The 20,165-nt window shown below is 40.8% G+C and overlaps 1 protein-coding gene across 2 annotated transcripts; it reads left to right on the forward strand.

Moving 5' to 3' along the window:
* The first annotated feature begins 2,142 nt into the window (after positions 1-2,142).
* SFT2D1 (SFT2 domain containing 1) lies at positions 2,143-19,414 on the forward strand. Of its 2 annotated transcripts, none has more exons than XM_068169577.1 (8): positions 2,143-2,347; positions 9,572-9,658; positions 11,591-11,673; positions 15,515-15,596; positions 15,914-15,949; positions 16,652-16,710; positions 17,960-17,989; positions 18,652-19,414. In XM_068169577.1, exons 1-8 carry the CDS (start codon positions 2,285-2,287, stop codon positions 18,689-18,691), a joined length of 480 nt encoding a protein of 159 aa, XP_068025678.1. In that variant the 5' UTR covers positions 2,143-2,284; the 3' UTR covers positions 18,692-19,414. The 2 variants fall into 2 exon arrangements, with proteins under 2 accessions (XP_068025678.1, XP_068025679.1); XM_068169578.1 differs by lacking the exon at positions 2,143-2,347 and adding an exon at positions 2,786-2,849.
* The last annotated feature ends 751 nt before the right edge of the window (positions 19,415-20,165 follow it).

The raw sequence follows: 20,165 nt of genomic DNA on the forward strand, positions 1-20,165 counted from the left end.
TTCCCCCCAGGAAGGATAGAAGCCCCAAGCTGAGCTCATCTGGGCTGAGGGATCTTCCTCTCATCACTGATGAGTGCCCCTGGTGCACACTGGGTGATGGTGACAAAGGCCGGAGGGCCTGGTGGCCCCCCGGGTGTTAGGAACAGGATTGATAATTCCTCTAACATCCTCCAGGGGTGCTGGCTGGGGCTCCTTGCTGGAGTTGAGCTCCTCTGGGTGGTATGTGCACTCAAAGCCTGGTAACACTCTTCCTTTTTTTCACACTGAAGTAAGAAGCTATCTGTTATTAGATATTAAGAAAACCACAACTGAAATACAGGGGTGGGTGGAGCCCTTCAAAAAAATAACTGTATTTCTTGATAGGAGATTCTGAATTAGACCACGAAATTCTAAACAGAAAGAAAGGAAAACTTCCTTGAAACAGTTAGAGATTATGAGAAAATATCTATTAAAAAACTGGTGTAGTGTTATACCCACAAAAAATAGGTGGAACAATTGGCAAGATTGCAGAGGTTTCACTGTGGAAAACTCACTTAGAGACTGTTTCAGCTGTCTGTGAAACAAAGAAAACTTGTTTCAAGGTCTAGTAATTGAAGCAGGTTAACAGTTAAAATGTGAGAAGCATACCCTTAAGATTTTCTGAGCAAAATGAACCATTGCAGTCTTATTTCTGCTTTCTGTGTTTTCAAATCTCAAGGTATGATTTAAAAGTTGGTGTTTTAGTGAGGTGTTGACTAATACAAGTAATTTTTATCTTTAAAGAATCTTAGGCATCCTCTTCTACTCTTTTTCCCCCCTGAATCTGTGTGATCATACAATACCAGCTAAAGAATGGTCCCTAAATTAGAAATATACTGTAACAGATGCCTGAAAAATTAGGACAGGCCTCTCCAACTTCACAGAACCAGTCAGGGTTGGAAGGGACCACAAGGATCAGCTAGTTCTAACCCCCCTGCCATGGGCAGGGACACCCCACACTAGATCAGGATGGCCAGAGCCTCATCCAGCCTGCTCTTAAACACCTCCAGGGATGGGGCCCCAACCACCTCCCTGGACAACCCATTCCAGGGTCTCACCACTCTCATGGTGAAGAACCTCCTCCTCACCTCCAGCCTGAATCTCCACACCTCCAGCTTCATTCCATTCCCCCTAGTCCTATCACTCCCTGAGATCCTGAGAAGTCCTTCCCCAGCCTTCCTGTAGGCCCCCTTCAGATACTGGAAGGCCACAATTAGGTCACCTCAGAGCCTTCTCTTCTCCAGACTGAACAGCCCCAACTCTTTCAGTCTGTCCTCATAGGAGAGGTGCTCCAGCCCTCTGATCATCCTTGTGGCCCTTCTCTGGACGCCTTCCAGCACCTCCATATCCCGCTTGTAACAGGGGCTCCAGAACTGGAGGCAGTACTCCAGGTGGGGTCTCACCAGAGCTGAGTAGAGGGGGAGAATCACCTCCCTCGACCTGCTAGCCACACTTCTCCTGATGCAGCCCAGGATCTGATTGGCTTTGCAGGCTGCAAGTGCACATTGAGAGCTCATGTTGAGCTTCTTGTCCACCAGCACCCCCAAGTCTCTCTCCTCAGGGCTGCTTTCCAGCCAGTCACTGCCCAGCCTGTATTTGTGCCTGGGATTGCCTCGACCCAGATGCAGGACCCTGCACTTGTTGCACATGAGGTCTTGTTGAACCTCATGAGGTTGGCTTGTGCCCACCTCTCCAGCCTGTCAAGGTCCCTCTGGATGGCCTCCCTTCCCTCCAGCGTGTCTGTTGCACCACACAGCTTGGTGTCATCAGCAAACTTGCTGAGGGTGCACTCAATGCCACTGTCCATGTCACCCACAAAGATGTTGAACAAGACAGGTCCCAGGACTGATCCCTGAGGGACTCCTCTTGTCACTGGCCTCCACTGGGACACGGACCCATTGACAGCCACTCTTTGGGTGCGGCCATCAAGCCAGTTCCTCATCTACCTAGGGGTCCAAGACAGAAGCCACTGAAAAACTTCTTCCTCCTCAGCGAAACCACTCCTCCCTCCTTCGTCATCCGACCCGAGGAGGCGGCAACCTCCGACAAGAACCTCCCGAACGCGCCCCAGGGGCCACCTCCCCGCCATGCGCAGGCGCGGGCCCTCCCTCTGCCCCTCTCCAGGGGGCGAGGCCTGCCGGGGCACGTCACTTCCGGGTGGGCCCGCGGCCCGGCACGGGAGTGTGGTTGCACCTCGGCCCCACCGGAGCGGCTCCTCTCGACTCGGCTGGTCTCGCCCCTTTCACGGTCCTGCCCGAGTGCCGGCATGGAGAAGCTGCGGCGAGTACTGACCGGGCAGGACGACGAGGAGCAGGGCCTGACGGCGCAGGTACCTCCCGGCGAGGACCGGTTCATCTTCCCCTTCCCGGCACTGGCGGCTGCTAACGGCCGCCGAGTTGCGTCTGGCGGGACGGCGCCCCTTTCTTCACGGCGGGCTGACGGGGCGTCGCTGAAGCCTCCCGGACCTAGGCCCGCACTGGTTTCCGCGGCCTCGGGCGCCACCGTGTGCCCCGCGTTGACCCCCTCTGTGGCCCCTGCACACACCCGCACCCCTCGGTGTCTGCCCCCGTGCCTGACCGTGTCTGTAAGCGGGGGAGACGGCGAGGCAGAGACGCAATTGTGTTGCTTGCGCCGAACAACGAGGTTCGTGGGCACTAGATCCTGCCCATGAGTAGACGTTCAGGCGAATTTTCGGAGTGTGGAGAAGCTCTTCGTTGTACTGGTGTATTTTAGTTCTTTGGGTTTATTTCCCACGTTCTGTTTCAAGATTACAGAATCCCCTGTGTACTCATCTTCCAATATGGCCTTGATATTTGATGATCAGTTTAACAGTAAGTTTTCTTTCTAAATTGCTACTCTTTTTCCTTATATACTTGAGTTTACAAAAGGGAAGGCTTTCTCTAGTTAGGTCTTTTTTTGTGTGTGTATATTGTGCTGAAGTGCCCTTTTTGCTGCATAATCCTTAAGTAAAATATCTCTTTTTTTTCTATTTATCTTTGTCAGGTTAGATTTTTTTTTAAACAGAGTTTGAACACCATAACTTTCTGAAATATCTAGGTTAAAGCAAAGCTGAACATAATTACAAAGAACCATTTATACCATCAGCTTCCTTTTAATTGGTCTGACTAGAGATCAGAGTGTCCTGCGTCGTGAAATATCGATGCTGTGTACTGGCTGTGTGGTGGAGGAAGCTGCAATGTAGAGTGGCCTGGATCCAAGCTGCAGCTAGCAGATCTTGGTGAACCAGCACAGCCCCAGTACAGGTGGTGTTTATGGCATGTTAGTTCTAGCAGCTTACTCCATGACATGCTTCACTTGCCTTTGTACTGAATTGCTTCAAGGTTTATGAACTTGGCCTCTTTGCTACAGTAAAGCAGCTACATTGTATTCACACCAGACTGATTCCGGAAGCAATGTGTGCTTCTGCACCAGAAGTGACTTCCAGCGTTTGGTAGGGATGCTTCACCTTCTGATCTTGTCTCAAGATTATCAAAGACATACTTGCATTTCTGTTAATCTTTGTTCTGTTCCAAGATCTGCCATCCCAAGGCACTTGTCACATGAGATACACAGATGATAGCATAAGGGAGTTTTCCTTGATGCTGTGATACTTAAATATTCAGGCATTGATCTATTGATTGCTGCCTGAAAGTAAATACTTTTGTATTTTAGATATATTCCCTGAGAAGAAGAGATCTGAGTTAAGAATGTGTAATTTGTTAAATGTCAGTTACTAAACTACATATCGTAGAATCATAGAATGGTTTGGGTTGGAAGGGATCTCCAAAGGTCATCTAGTCCAATCCCCCTGCAGTCAACAGGGACACTCTCTGCTAGATCAGGTTGCTCAGAGCCCTGTTGAGCCTGACCTTGAATATCTCCAGGGATGGGGCCTCAACTACCTCCCTGGGCAACCTGTTCCAGTGTTCCACCACCCTTATGATAAAGAACTTGTTCTTCATCTAAATCTACTCTTCTCTAATTTCAAACCATTGCCCCTCATCCTATCACTACAGGCCTTTGTAACCAGTCCCTCTCCAGTCTTCTTGCAGGCCCCCTTCAGTTACTGGAAAGCTGCTGTTTGGTCTCTAAGGAACCTTCTCAAGGCTGAACAATCCCAGTTCCTTCATCTTATCCTTGTAGAAGAGGTGTTCTAGTCCCCTGAGCATCCTCATGGCCCTCCTCTGGACCTGCTCTATCAGATTCATTGCCTTCCTGTGCTGAGGGCTCCAGAGCTGGACATAGTATGCTGGGTGAGGACTTGCCAGAGCATAGTGAAGTGGCAGAATCCTTTCTCTCAATCTGCTGGTCACACTTTTTTTGACATGATTTGACTATTTCTTGTAATGATGTTGTTATAGTTGAAGAAGACTTTAAATAGGAAAAACCTGACCCTATTTGAAGCCTATCCAGTACCTGTTAGAAGAAAATATACATGTCTTTGGTGTGGTGACAAGCAATTGCATGCTGACAAGATGAACTGGAAAGATCTTCTTTAAATAAATAACCATTGAAGAAAAAAAGTCCTTAGATCAGGCAGTGTCTCTTCTATAGATTTCTCTCAAAGTAGCAATGTATTTCAGGAATATGGGAAATAAAGTCTTTTTTAGTGAGGAAACTCATCTGACACTAGAGCTACAGCTTTACAGCTGGATGTTGTTGACTATTTTGACATGTATGTAAGTAGAGTTAAAAGGTAGGAGCACTCATGCAGAGAAGCACACTTTTTAAGAGGTAAGGTTGTGAAAGAAAATAGAAGTTTATGCATTTTGTCTGTAAAACAGCTCTTTCAGATGGCCTTTCAGGAACCTAGTCATATGTTTGGTTAAAAACAATGGCCCTCTCTTTGGAATAGCTGATAGTTGTGTAATAGCCATCATATGGTTCATGTTGCTAGATATCCATGTGCTGCTCCTTCTTGATTTTTTTGCAGAACCATTACCATGAAGGCAGCAGTACTTGTCAAGTGGAAGGGAAAGTATATAGTGAGACAGCTGTGTGGTGGTTCAGTGAAGCGTTTGTGTACTTTCTGAACTCTTCAGATGACCGACTGCCACTTCTTACTGCAATTAAATCAGCTATTTTTTTTTTTTAAAGGAATTAATATTTTTGAAGTTAATAATAAATTGTAAATATACTAATGTAATGATGTTGACAGGGCACCATTATGCTGTTTAGTTTCATCAGTACCAAAACTAAAAGTCCGTTTAAGACACTGGATTATTTCTGAGTGTAGTCAAATGATAGTTGTTGATTGAGAATGCTTAAAGCATTCAACAGGATTTTAACAAGAAGGAATAGACCAGGCACATGCATTTCTTACACTTACTCTAAAGTATTGATTGAAAACCCTTTCAGAGACATATGGAAATATCTCTATAATTTTTTTTTCCAAGTATTACTTAGGAATTCTGCAAATGTGCTCAGCACTTCTTTGAAATTGAGTTTTCTCTGCTGCTTGCAAGTTCTTAAATTAACAATTATGTTGTTTCTTGCTAGTAATCTGGAATCTTCCTTGAAACCTGCAAAATAAAGTTTCTAGTTTTTTTGCTGCCCATGTGGAAAACTTACAAGTCCATTGATGATGTATGGGAGGAGCCACAAGAAATCTTTTTGGTCAGGGGCAGCCTTGCAGATTATCATTCATATGACTTATGTGTCCACAGCAAACTATTCAGTAAAGACAACTATCTGTCCTTGAAGTTTGTATATTAAAGTACTACAGGACTGATGTTTCCGGAAGTCTGCCTTCTGGATTCAAGTTTCTGCTTAGGATTTCTTCTTGATTTCTGAGTGTCTTTGTCACTTCTTTGCTGTAATGTTTTCTTGGAATATCTTTGCTTCTTGCTTGGGAGTTCAGAATTACATCTTAGCTATAGAAAACCAAGGGCTCCTATTTGTTAGTTTATTTTTTTTTCCCTTTCATTGTTTAGAAACAAGGTGATAAGCTGTAGAGGAAGAGTCATGTTTTACAGGAACTCCCTCACAGCTGCCACTGCATAGGATCTCCATATGAATCTTGCCCCGAATGTGGAATTTGCATGGCAGTGTTTTCAGTCTTCTGCTCATGCAAATATCGCAGAGTATAATGTCAGTTCTTTTTATCTGAAATCTAGAGTTAGCTGTATGGTTTATGCAGACAGTAGAGTCCTCATCACCCATACATGGTTTTCTGGTTTTGTTGCATAGGCAGCTTACACTTACTAAATTTTTATTGGGGGTCCAATTTGTAGTCTCCAATCATAAGTGCAATAAATTAAGCTGTTACTTTAGGGTGTCTTACAACCCCTCTTACAGAAATTATTGTGCCTGCAGTGGATGTGACTGAGCAAGTATTGTGGCAGGCTCTTAACTTTTGCAGAGTACAGCCTACCATTTTAGAGCATGCTTAAGTTTGTGGCTTAGTAGTTGAACTGTGTACCTGTTATTCAACCCCTGCAGCAAGGTGTTTCACTGCAGAGGTGAAACAGACATCTCAGAAAGGTGACTAGTTCTCTTGCTTCTGTGAAACCCCTAAAGCATTAGGTATCAGAGACTAAGAAATGCATTACCAGATACTCAGTTTCAAGATTTTAAACGTTGCATTGACTAGGTCCAGCTTAGTAACTTAAGTAGTGATGGAACAAAGAATGGTTGAAAAATCAGCTTTCATTTTATGCTAATTAATCTAGTTTAATTATTACAGACAATGCTGGCTTGTGATACTCTAGTAGGCTTCATGCATATCTTCCTAAACTTCATATAGATGTATTGCCAATCTAATTTTTTAAGAATTAAATCCATAAAGTGTATTAAATTAATTTTAAACCAACACTTTAAATCTTGCAGGGATTTTTGGGTTTTGAGCTGTTTTGTGATTCACTTAGTTACAGTGTTCATATTTTTTCCACTTAGCAACTGTTAGTGATTTAAATGAAGGTAAAGACATTCTGAAATTTATATGAAGAATGAAATTTGCTGGTAGATCTTTCAGGAACACTGTCACTAAAAACAGAAGAGCAGGAAGTAGCAGGAATTTGCCTGATACAGCTGAAGGCTGGAGTCAGAGTGGCTGGAGAGCAGCCAGACAGAAAAGGACCTAGGGGTACTGGTTGACATCTGGCTCAACATGAGCCAACAATATGCTGAGGTGGCCAAGAAGGCCAGTGGCATCCTGGCCTGTATCAGATATAGTGTGGCCAGCAGGAGCAGGGAAGTCATTGTGCCCCTATACTTGGCACTGGTTAGGCCACACCTTGAGTGCTGTGTCCAGTTCTGGGCCCCTCAATTTAAGAAGGACATTGAGACACTTGAATGTGTCCAGAGAAAGGGCAACAAGGCTGGGGAGAGGCCTTGAGCACAAGCCCTATGAGGAAAGGCTGAGGGAGCTGGGATTGTTTAGCCTGGAGAAGAGGAGGCTCGGGGAGACCTTACTGCTGTCTACAACTACCTGAAGAGAGGTTGTAGCCAGGTGGGGGTTGGTCTCTTCTCTCAGGCAACCAGCACCAGAACAAGAGGACACAATCTCAGACTGTGCTAGGGGAAGTTTAAACTTGAGGTGAGGAGAAACTTCTTCACAGAAAGAGTTGTTGGCCATTGGAATGTGCTACCCAGGGAGGTGGTGGAGTCCCTGTCCCTGGAAGTATTCAAGAAGGGATTGGATGTGGCACTTGAAGCCATGGTTTAGTTACTCATAAGGTGTTGGGTGACAGGTTGGGCTTTATCATCTTTGAGGTCTTTTCCAATCTTATTGATTCTATTACATGATTTACCTTAATTCTTTGCTTGTTTTCTAAACAACTAAAATGTGTGCATTGAGTATAGTGATAGTATTGGCCCATTCAACATTTCATTTCTAAGCTGGTATGGAAAGGATTTTTTTTTTTTTGCCTGTGTGTACACACATGTGATTGGTTGCACTAACAGGTGTCAAATGTGGTTCAAATGTTATGTCATACACCTCTTCCTGTACTTCTTACATGGATAAGCATTCAGGAATATGACTATCAAATATTATTTCATACACTAAACCATCCCTCAGTTACTGTTTTTGTCTATTTCTTTAATGCCTCCATAAGGATAAAGAGTCAAACCTAACAAGGTAAGCTGCGTCTTCTGACCTTTGGGAAGTTCTGCCTTAACTGCTGAACAGAGATTAAAAAATTCAGAACAATATTGTATCTTGCACCTTTTCAGCTCAGTCAGTATGGAAGCATAAAAGTTTATTGCTAGTATTCTGATCCCCCTTAAGTAAATATTCAAAATACCTAATTTGGTTAAATAAGATTAATAATGCTTCTTTAGGTTGAAAATAGTTCGATCTATTCCTTGTTGACATACTTTCAGATGCTTATTCATCACAGCACATAAATGTATGCTTGTGTGAGGGCCCTTTTTATTAAACTAGATATGGAATCTTCATTTGTACACACATGAAATTGTTCAAAGCAGCAACCACATCCCACTCGTTCCGTTACCACTACCTGAAAGAGAAATTTCTCAAAGAGAGTAGGAGAAACATCAGACTCGCTGGTTGAGGAAGCCCTAACTCGTGTACTTGTTTCATAGTACTTAATTAAAAATTTCTTTAAAACTATGTAACAAGAGGACAAGTTTGCTTGTGTCATCTGAACAAATAGGAAAGTTAGCTTTTTATAGTCCTATTATGTAAGCTGAAGCAATACTTTGCTTAACAGACCAGTTTAGAATAGAAGTTATATTTCATTTTAGTGACCTGGAGTAAGCTGAAATACCTTTTCCATCCATGCTGTAAGAACAATGTAAGATGAGCATATCTAACAAGTCACATCTGCTGAAATGGGCTGTTCCTCTGCCAGCTATATGGCCCTGCCTCTTTTATCAGTCCCAGCATTTTTCTGACTTGTTGCTGAGCTGGTTTGGCTCCTCAGTCTAGCATAGGACTAAGTCATCAGAATGGAAGGAACAGTAGTTCTCTTCCTGCTTTGTGAGTTGTCAGCCAGCTCAGCTCATTAAGGGGTCATGCAGGTTCTGGAATCACCCTGCAGAAGTGGGAAGTAAAATGATCCCTTTCAACAAGTCTGAGACACTGTTAAATCTGCCCATACCTTCATTCACCCTGTAAGAAACAGTAATTGAAGTGGATTCATAACGCTTGCAGTGGGCACTTGTACTAATATGTACAATGGCTTCTGCCTAGTAACTGGAAAAGGTAGTAATGACTATAGGAACGTAGAGTGCCGTACAAATAGCTATGTTCATCTGCAAATTGCTAGAAGGTCCACTCATCCTTCTGTTTTGGTACAATTTTTAGAGTCTTGCAATTGTATGGTGAGGAGAAGGTCTATTTGACAGCGGAGCTGTACTGCTTGAGTGCCGGAATATACCTTCACAGGTTTTGTCTTGTTTGTTTTGGAAATATGTTTCCAGATTGATAATACAACTTCTTAAACTCATGTAATTGATATGCAGGCAACTTTTAAGCAAATCAATTTGTTTGAAATGAAGGACTTCAGTAGTAAATAAGAAAATGCCCTTTAACTTGATCAAAACTGGGTTTTTTATAACATGTCTCTCTCTCTCTCCTTCTATTAAGGTCCTTGATGCCTCAACACTCAGCTTTGGTACTCGAGTCAGATGGTTTGCCATATGCTTTGTTGCAGGCATTGTATGTTCTGTTCTTGTAAGTAGAGTATTTGTTGTGGCTGTTTTCCTCTGAACTTTAATGTTCTCCAGTAGTACCTTACTCATTCATATATATGATCCTGTATTTGCTTTGTCCTGTATCCTAAATTTTGTATCCATAAATTTAACTGAACAGAAAGGTTATAACTGGCATGTAGGGGCTGTTAGTCTGTAAGTTATGATTCTGACCATCCTTCTTCCATTCACAACAGAGAGCATTTTTATTGTAGTGTAGTGAAAATTCTTACCTAGAGGTTCAAACACTGACAAGATGTGCTATATTTTTAATTTAGGTATGTGAGAGGTGTACCAGGAAAGAGATTTTGCTGTTGTTCTGTGTGTATCCATCTTATTTTTTTCTCCCCAGTAAAAGGGGAAAAGGAGAAGGAAGATTGAATGGTTTTTAAGGGCTGAGCTCAAAACAAATGTAGCCTGTCACGCTCACAAATCAATAGGTGACAAGTGCAGTAGAATGTTGACACTTTAAAAACCTGTTGCACTCCTATTAATCTTATGGCCAGCAAATAATTTGTTCATTCTTGACCTTCAGGTGTTGGCAGGAAGTTCAAGCCTGCAGTTAAAAGTTGAGATCTGTTCATTGATTTGGTCTATCAAAACCTGGTACAGGTAACTTGCAGTACAAAGGAGTTTTTAATGTGCCTGGAAAGTCCCAGACGCAGGTGACATAGCACTGAGGAGCTATTCAGACTACTAATTTTGTGGATTTTCTTTCTTTTTTAACGTTTTATTTTCATTATGAAGTACAATGTTAGTACTTCACAGAGCATGGCTTTTGATGTAAGCTAGTCAGCAGCCTTTAGCTAATGTGTGTGGATGACATTTACAGTTTTTGTGGAGACTGTCAGGCAAATTGATTTGTAGTGCATTTTGGTGGTAGGGAAACTGTCTTATGTTCTTTAGTTTCTAGTTCTGCCATTATTTAAATGGCTGCTGCTGCATGCTTCATCTACCATGGAGAGTTTTTAAACCAAGGAGGCTTGCATAATGACAGGAAACAGCAGCTGTGGAGGAACTGCCTGCTAATTTTTCAGAGCTCTCACTTAGAGATCATTGCTCATTGGTGGAGAAGCTTCTGATTTGTCTGCTTCAGGCTACGGACCTTTGGGAATATTTATTGTGCTCTTTGCTAGCCAAGCCTTCACCGTTGTATTTTTCTTTGTTCTAGTCTTTGCAAAATGTCCGTAGGCTTTCCCTGTAGAGTACAATTACATGCAATTTTGCATGTTCACTTGTACTGTGATCTCTGCAAACTGGCAGTACAGATTCCCATTGGAATTGGATAGAACATAGTTACTTACTTCAAAAAGAGGATATCCACATTACAGCTTTAAAAAAAAAAAAAAAGTAGTTAAAAACCTAAGCAAACTGAAACCCCATATTTTGCATCTAGTTTAGGCTCTATTTTTCCCAGATCATCACAGGGACTGAGATCAGCAGGAGGCTTTGGATTTTTTTGTGCTAATGAAGAGATGCCTGAAGATTTCTAAAATACTTCTATTTACAGCCTCATTGCGTAGACTCACTCCAGGTGGTTGATTGGAGGAGAAAAGAGATGGTGGATATTAGTGTGGCTTTATGACATTTTGTCTTCTGTGTACAGAAGTGTATGATGTCTGGTGGGGCATTGTAACAAAAATGAAAGGGTTGTAAATAAAATATAAACAGTACAAATAAATGTTATAATCAATATAAATATACATTTTCTAGTTGTGAAAGTATTGTGAAATACAGTAAATCAATACATTACTTTGCCAGTAGGTGGCCATAGAAATGTGCTGAATGGTAACTAATACAATTCTGAGAGCAGTATACTCTATGAAATGCTTTGTAGTCTGAAAATATATTTATAGACTAAAATCTAAACAAATTCTAACTTACTAAAAGCATGCAAATAACTTGTCTTTTATAGGGAACAGCATTGCTATGGCTCCCAAAAGGGATCAAACTCTTTGCAGTGTTTTATACCCTGGGAAATATTGCTGCGTTAGCCAGGTATGATTTCTTTATAATAATTGGAGAAGTACCCTCCGAAGGTCTTTGTATGTATAAACTACATTGTTTTCATATTAAAATGCTAATAACAGAGAAGTTCAGGAAATCTACATTTTGACTGTGAGGCCAGGCAGAATCTAAAAATCATTCACAGCATGTTTTTAAAGTCTATGCTTGGTACTTTGCAGTGTTCCCCATAGCAGTTAGTCTTAAAAGATTTATGGAAGGGACATCCTAGAATCTAAACCTCTTCTTTCTTTATTTGAAAGACATACAAGAAACAGGTTCCTGTTCATCCTTCTTGCCTTAACATAGTTAAAGCATGGTGATGGGCCTCAGAACCCATGAGTCTGATCTTGACATTCATGAACTCTGTGACTGCAGTTCAGTCACTTAACTCTTGAGTCAAAGCAGTGTCAATCTGTCAAAACTCATACAATGTGTCGTTAATATTAAAGGAATGTTTCTCAACAAATCTGTAAGGGGACAATTTAGTCTTCATTTGTATAATTTTTCCATCTCATGCTAAAATAACAATACTTTTTCTAGTAGGTGGACAAAACTGATTATTTCCCTTTCACTTGCCTTATTCTTTGTTGTCTGGCTTTGGGGTTTGTTGGTTGGTTGGTGTGGGGGTTTTGCCTACAAATTTTGTGTGTGTTTTCACTGCTTGAAATTAATATTTTAGAAACTTGTTCATGTCTAATCGTCATGGAGCTAAGAGGAAAGCTTTTACAAACTGGCATTTCTTCTAGGGAAATACAGGAAAATCTTAGTCTGAACTCCAGCTAGAATTAGAAGTGTTATCTCCTTCAGGTATAAATAACAGGCAACTATTTTGTGAACAGTAGGAAGTAACAAAGTCTCAAACTGATAAGGAGATTTAACCTTTTTCAATTTTTTTTTTTTTTGCAAGTCTGTATTTAAAACAAATGCAGTTACCACTCTAATTAGTCTTGTCTAGCCAGTTCTTATTATAAGTTTATGGCCACAGACATGAAAACAGTGATATGACAAGTGTATCTCCTGCAGAATGTGTTGTATATAAGAAATACCCTGTGTAAATGGAGGACCTCTAGATTTACTTCCGCCCCCTCTGCCATCCTGTCTGCTCCATTTGCATTCTCTTACATCTGTGGAGAAGCTCTTATGATGTCTGCTCTTCAATACTCATCAGTGTCAGTGCATTTTGTTTTCTATATTTTTCTGCCTATCTTAAGTGGCCTGAACCTCCCTCATTTCATAGTATCAGTCAGGGTTGGAAGGGACCACAAGGATCATCTAGTTCCAACCCCCCTGCCATGGGCAGGGACACCCCACACTAGATCAGGCTGGCCAGAGCCTCATCCAGCCTGCTCTTAAACACCTCCAGGGACGGGGTCCCAACCACCACTCTCATGGTGAAGAACCTCCTCCTCACCTCCAGCCTGAATCTCCCCACCTCCAGCTTCATTCCATTCCCCCTAGTCCTGTCACTACCTGAGATCCTGAGAAGTCTCTCCCCAGCCTTCCTGTAGGCCCCCTTCAGATGCTGGAAGGCCACAATTAGGTCACCTCTGAGCCTTCTCTTCTCTGGACTGAACTGCCCCAACTCCTTCAGCCTGTCCTCATAGGAGAGGTGCTCCAGCCCTCTGATCATCCTCATGGCCCTTCTCCAGACACGTTCCAGCACATCCATATCCCTCTTGTAATAGGTGCTCCAGAACTCCTCATCCTTATTTTTTCACTTATTAACTGATATTTTTTTTTTAAATTATTATTCTAGTTATTCAGGTCTCTGTGTGTGTCTTAATTTTGTGGCCCAACAGCCAAGATCAGAAAATACTGAGAAATTTTTGGTTTGGATTGCAGTGAATTTAAGATTTATTTTTTTTTTCCATTGAATTGAGAAAATGGTTTTTGCTATTTAATATGCACTTTTGAGATCTGTCTGTTCAACTGGAATTTTTTGAAAAGTTGAAAAGAAAGGGATATATACACAAAGGTGCTGCTAGGCAAACATATCAGTGTGGAAGATCATGGGTTGAGTTTACTGCTTGGGATGTGTATTCCTCTATTTCTTCTTAGAAGATGTTTCCTTCACCAGGCTTATGATTGTTTTCAGAAGGAGCTCTACGAAATTCTTCCCTCCTACTGATTGTTTCATTTCATATAAATAAGTATTAACTAGAAAAAGAGTTATACCGCGATTGAGAGATGGAGACAAAGCTTGATGCAAGCAAGGTGTCTACTTTTTTGTACAAAGTATGTTCTTTATATAGGCTAACATAAAAGTAACTGGTGATTGGCAATTAAATGTGTCCATCCGACAGTTACAGATCCGTGATTGGCTGCCGAGAAAAGACCAGGGAACACACATCGCCGGGCAAGGCCCAGGCAGGTGTTAGACAAAAGGCAAACGGTCAAGCATCTCTTATCTAAGTTCAGAGAGAAAACAAAGGACTCTCTTGCAATGTTTACCAGCTCTAATTCTCAGGTAGTTGTGTGGCTTCCTGAGTCACAATGGCAGTTGGTAATCAGCTAAAGGCTTTTTTCTCTCTACACAGTTGCATTTTTCCCAAGGTCTGTGGCCTACAAGGGCTAAAACATTTCCTTCTATCAGCTGAGCATTGCTCCCTAAATTCAATGCATCAGAGTTAGACTAGGGTTCCTGCTCTATGGTAAAGCATTCTGATCACCACAAGTTTACAAGCATTTTCACTCGCTAACTTTTTTTATTTTTCTGCAAAGCAGAATAGTTTCAATGACAGGGAAGAAAGAGCCTCATCCCAGAGTATTTGAAGCTAGCTAGTTGTGAATTCTTAGTTCATATTGGATTTCTTTGCAGGAACAGGTACAGCAGAGCATTGCTGATGCTTTTCATTCTTCCTTTAAGTTAACTACAGAGCAGAAGAAAGCAGGGCAATTTAATACAAACTACTGAACTTTTTCTTAATTTTCTTAATTTCCCTATAATCTCAATTGCTGCTGCCTGAATAAGTAGTTTATTGTTAAGCTGAAATTTTCTGTGGAATTTTGGTCTTTCCATTTGTAATGGGTTGGGGCAAACCCCCTCCCCACCACGCGCAGAAATAACGACTCAGACAAACAGATTGCAAAAGTGATGGAAAGTTTAAATAGAGAACAGTGAGTGCATGCAGAGAATTAGAAACACAGTGACAAGAAGAAACCCCAAAACAGACCCAGAGAGATCCCATCCCCACCTGAGGGTGCACCCAAAACCCCCAGGGCTCCTCCTTCCCCCCCTCCCTACTGCTAGGCTAGTCTCAGCTGGCCAGATCTGAGACTGCCCATCCCCCCGTGGCCTTGGGCCTAACCAGGCCCATGGCCGGGAGATCTCCCCCCCAGTTACCAGGTGGTGAAGAGGAAGGAAAGAGGAAGTGCCAGACCCCACCGTGAAACTTATAGTGGTGCAAGGGATCATGGTAGGAAATAACCTAATTTCCTGTGTCCACCCACTGGGCTGGACTTCTGGACACAGGAAACACCCCTGTAGCAGAGAGCACCCAGCCCAAACTACGACAGTGTTCTTTTGGCAAGTCATTTCTTATAACCACCTCAATATGAAATTCAGTAGACTTCAGTTTAACAACTCTGCTGTAAGTGGTGATGTTTCAGAGAGAATTTTGCCAAGGGTGACTCAATGCATAAGCTGTTTCCAGGGCTAAATTTGTGGAGTACGTCAACTTTCATTCTGGCAAGTGTTGCTAAACACTGAAATGCCTAGTTAAAAAAAAAAGTTTGTAGTCCTCTAACTGCTGGAAAACTGGTTAATTGCCTATTGTCTCTCACAAAGATTTGTTTGAAAGTGATTTACCATTTGTTTTTTCCTTTCTGTTAGTACATGTTTCCTGATGGGGCCAGTGAAGCAACTGAAAGCAATGTTTGAGCCAAAAAGATTAATAGCTACCGTTGTGATGCTGGTAAATACACTGTCTTTACTTCTTTTTGCTAAAAGGTTTTCCTTTAGCCTCAGAGCTAAATTTGAGGCTTTACTCAAGGGAGATTATTTCTCAGTCCACCTCTTTCTTTCTTTTTTTCCTGTTTTAATAATAGCCAAACTGCTTAGCTCTGTGTATCATAAAGATTATCTAACTCCTGACTGTGAGCCATTGTTTTTGTTGTTTATGATTTATTTATTTTAATTAATAACTTGAAGTAAAATATCCTTACACAGTTTTTGGTGTATTTGAGGATATTTGGGGGGGTTAAATATTTTTCTCTTTCCATTTCCACCCAGCTCTGCCTGGTATTGACACTGTGTGCTGTATTCTGGGTAAGTGAGCCTACTTCATTCATCTAAAAAGTAATCCAGCTCGTTAGTTTATTAATTGCATTACTGCTTTAACACGCAGATCAGGTGTGGAGGAAAGATAAGCTTGTGTATGTGGTATTTGTGTTTTCAACTGCAGTTGAGTTTAGGTGCAGTGATGAGCCTGCTGGCTACAAAGCAAATGTAGCCTTCCATCTGCATGTCACATAGATGAGAATACAAAATCTAGAGTATCAGGTTCAGTCTGCAGACCTCTGCAATGAGAACTGGAATAAGAAAAGCAAGTTAAGATATAGTTTTATCTTAGTGATCTGTCAGAGAATATGGAGTGGTCTTCAGAAACCATGAGTACAGAAATATAAACTGATTAAGACAAAGAGAGACAGAATAAGTACCTTCAGGCATCTTGACTGAAAAACTGGCAGTATTTGTTCCATAGAAGTATAATATGTAGACAAAGTAAATTTCTGTATTTGCAGAAGTACAGTATATGAAGTGTTTTCAAAGCTAGAGAAGGTTCTCAACTAATGGAATGATGAAGTAGATGAATGGAAAGGTGTTAGAGTAGACAGGAGTGGCGAATTAAGTTAAGACAAGGAAATTTAGTCATCACTGGTAAACTGCCTTTTTTAACAGACTGTTCCAGCTGTTTACAGTATGGACTGGTGCAAATTAACTTGCAATATTTGCTTTATTTTTACTTAGTGGAACAAAAAAGGTCTGGCGGTGTTATTCTGCTTATTGCAGTTCTTGGCAATGACCTGGTAAGATTCTTAAAACTCATTTTAGTTTCTTCTCCCTACCCCTACTCCCACATGATTTAAACCTATATATAATACACTTAGCATAATGTAAGTGTGCCCAAATGCCAGCCTCAATCTGTTTTTCTAAGATAAGTTGTGTAACTTCAGAAAAATCTATATGCCATCGTCTTGCAAAAATGCTAATTTAAAGTATATTCTATAATGTGAACTTATTTGAAGCATTATGAAAGGAATTTATATGCAAAAAAACCCTCATATTTTTCTCATGTGAAAGTAACTGTATATTCATGTGCTCTGCTTCTGGGCTAAGCACATCTAAGAGCTGATCTTGGTAATATGTGAGCACAGTCAGGTGAATGCTTGCGAGTTAAGCAGAAGTTTAGGAAGTGGCTGTTTTCTCCATGGAGATAAATCTGAACATATTCAGTCTCCTTGTCTCAGATTAATTACTTGGTACTACCTCTTAACTGATCCAAAGTGACTGCAGTTCTTGTTCGAACTTGCCCTGAATACACAGTGTCTATAATGCACTGGGATCTGAGGACAAATAACCATTTGCTCAGGATAGTGACTGTTGGACATCATGTTGAACCCGGGTAAATGCTTGATGCTAGACAGAGGGAACATTGCTAACTACATGTTCTACATGTTTACAGCAGAAAACTTCACATCTGTTAAGTGTCCTAGAGCTTCCTCAGGCTGAACACAAGGACAAAATATAGCCTGGAAGCTTGCAAGAAGCAAGTTTCAGAGAATAATAAAGTTATCATAGTTGTGACAGTTGTGGCATGTTATATTACAGCATAGGTCTGTATTAGTATGATTAGACACGTATTTGCGTAGTAATGTATATTGTCTTTCCTTTATTGGAAAAAGGTGGTCTGTCATCTTGAAGAATAGTTTTCCCAGAGATCTCCATTCCTTTTGAGTATGCTGATAGTAAATCTGCCTTTTTATAATGCTTACCTGCAATGGAAATTGTGAATTTTTCTTTAAAAAAAGAAAGGGGGGGTGGGGCATAAAGCAAACAGGGGAAAAGTAAACCAGGAAATCCTTAGCAGTACATTTGGTACTTGTCCAAATGTATCATCTTTTCTCAGGTAAGCATTAAATTGAGTAGGTAGTCTTGTTATAAGTTATGTTACAACAGGTTGCTTCTGTTAATGCTGGACTAAAGTGAAATAATTTAGTTCCAGGAGAGACATGAAGACTGTCAAATATAAATTTTTCCACTTTTTCCCCCCCACAGGTATAGTCTGTCATATATTCCATTTGCACGGTGAGTCTGCATAATAATTTCCATCTTACCAAAATTTTCCTCTCTTTAATAGTATCTATATTTTTGAGAAAATTAACACAATGAGAACTAAAGAGTGATCAGAAAACAGTTTAATTAGTGTCAATTAAAGAATAGACCTCTTCAGATCTTTCAAACCTTAAGGCTGAGGCAGCATTCCTTCCTGCACTGTTAGTACTGGCATAGTAAACCCTTCGGCACAGGCCTTTCTTTCCTGCAACATGGGGATCCAACTCTGATGTGGCTTGAACTGAAAGCACCTGTGCTTTGCTGATTGGTCTGGATTTGGCAGACTTCTCAGCACTACTCTTGCTGCCCAGCTTTCGTGTAATATGGCTTTGACTTTGCTAAGCCACCAAGTGTGGTGCAAAACAGCGTTTTAAAGTTCTGTCTGCATTTTAGCATGTGCTTGAATGTAAGCAGTGTGGAAGACTTAGTATGGCCTGATCAGAGCTTCTGAATGGGCTGGAGCCTTTGGTTTAGCTGGTGCTGTAGATGTACTTGCTCAAGGATAACTGCCAAGATCCTGCATTTGATAAAGCAATTGTTTTATCCTGTTTGTGGAATGTTTTATATGTAATGGTTGATACATATATAAAGAAAACAGCAAATAACTGACTTTTTTTTTTTTTTTCTTTTTAAAGGGATGCTGTGATTAAATGCTTCACAACCTGTCTAGGGTAAAGTGAAAAGGAGAACCACTGTACCCTTTCAAAGCCAACTTTTATTCCTGAGTTCTTCTCAACAAACCATAATTTTCCATTCACTAAATACCCAGTAACAATGTTTTCCTTGCCTTTTGCATTTGGAGGATGTAATAGCTTTTACTAGAAACAGTTTCAAAATTTGGTGAATTATTTGTGTTAACCCTGGAACTTCTAGGGTTTTTTAAAACAAAAAAGTACATCTAAGTACTTCATGCATAGTAGTCTTAAGATAACGTTGCATCCAGTAGGAGTTTATTCCCCCAGTGCAGGCAAGCCACTAAGATCTGGATAATATATGTAAAGACTTAATTTACACTTCTGTCTAAAATTTACAGTGTGCCATTTCTGTTTGTATATTATTCATTGTATGCTTTTCCAAAGAGTTTTTTATAAATGTTGTAAAGATTTGGTAAATTATAATTATCTGCTGCTTTGAAATGCTTATACCTGTGCCTTGTGGAAAAAAGCTTAATGAGAGTACATGAGAGATCTGTGTAAAGCTTGTTGAATTTTATTATAAAGCTGTATTTTTTTGTTGTTGTTGTTTTTACTTTCATACTTAAATACTTTTTACTAAAAACTTATGGCTAATGTATGAATGAAATTTGTAAAATTTGTTTTAAAGGTGCCTAAACTATTTTTTGTATTTAGCTTTTTAAAATTTCAGCATTGCAATTGAATAAATATGAAAATCTGAAAAGTGGGATACGTGTGTGACTACAGCCAAATTCAGTTATTAGATTTGCAGAAGTGACTTGAAAGCTTCTCCATGTTAGTATTTAAACAAACTGTTTGTTTTGACTTGAACTGGTAACAGATTGGAGTGAAATCCTCTTAAATTACTCTGGTTTTGTGCAGTTGAGAACTATTCAGTTATTGAGGAGTAAAGTTAAATCCTTAATGTTTGATAGCTGATGCTATATGACAAGAGATTCTTTTAGCACAAGATGGATGTGCTTGGTTATCTGCATTCTAAAATCCCAGTTGCTCGGCAGGGGGGAGGGTGTTGGATTTTTTTTCTGATAACTCACAAATAGAAGGCATGGATTTGAAAAGATGCAAGCTGCAGTGTCAGGAAGGGGGAAATAACCTGACTTTCAGTATTCATCTTTCAGGCTAAGAGACTAATTGCAGTACATTCATGTTTTAAATCTCGGTGTGTGTTGCACAAATAGCAACAGCTTCTGGGGAAGCTGTATAAAGAATGATGATGTGATTTTGCAGCTAAACTGCCAACCAGGCTTCACTTTTTAACTGATTAGTAGCAGTAAATTGCCAGTGACACATTTTTCCTGCTGGTGATAGGGGTCCAGGTAGTTGCAACCCCACAGGAGGCTTTTGAGCTCATTAGTACTGCATGATGTAGTGACAGCCTTTCTAACTCTCCCTGTCACAGCCCTTGGGTGCTGGCAGACCCTCGAATGAATTTTTAGCTCCTTTTAGTTTTCTGT

This window comes from Melanerpes formicivorus, unplaced genomic scaffold (assembly GCF_026170545.1).
Source record: "Melanerpes formicivorus ecotype bairdi unplaced genomic scaffold, bMelFor1.0.p_v2 SCAF_199, whole genome shotgun sequence".
In the NCBI taxonomy this organism is placed as follows: Eukaryota; Metazoa; Chordata; class Aves; order Piciformes; family Picidae; genus Melanerpes; species Melanerpes formicivorus.

What these genes read in the sequence shown, in the direction of transcription:
- SFT2D1 (XM_068169577.1), top strand. Translation starts at nt 2,285, where the DNA reads ATGGAGAAGCTGCGGCGAGTACTGACCGGGCAGGACGACGAGGAGCAG. An exon ending in CACTGTGTGCTGTATTCTGG is followed by an intron (nt 15,950 to 16,651) that starts GTAAGTGAGCCT and finishes ATTTTTACTTAG; the next exon opens with TGGAACAAAAAAGGTCTGGC. An exon ending in CAGTTCTTGGCAATGACCTG is followed by an intron (nt 16,711 to 17,959) that starts GTAAGATTCTTA and finishes TCCCCCCCACAG; the next exon opens with GTATAGTCTGTCATATATTC.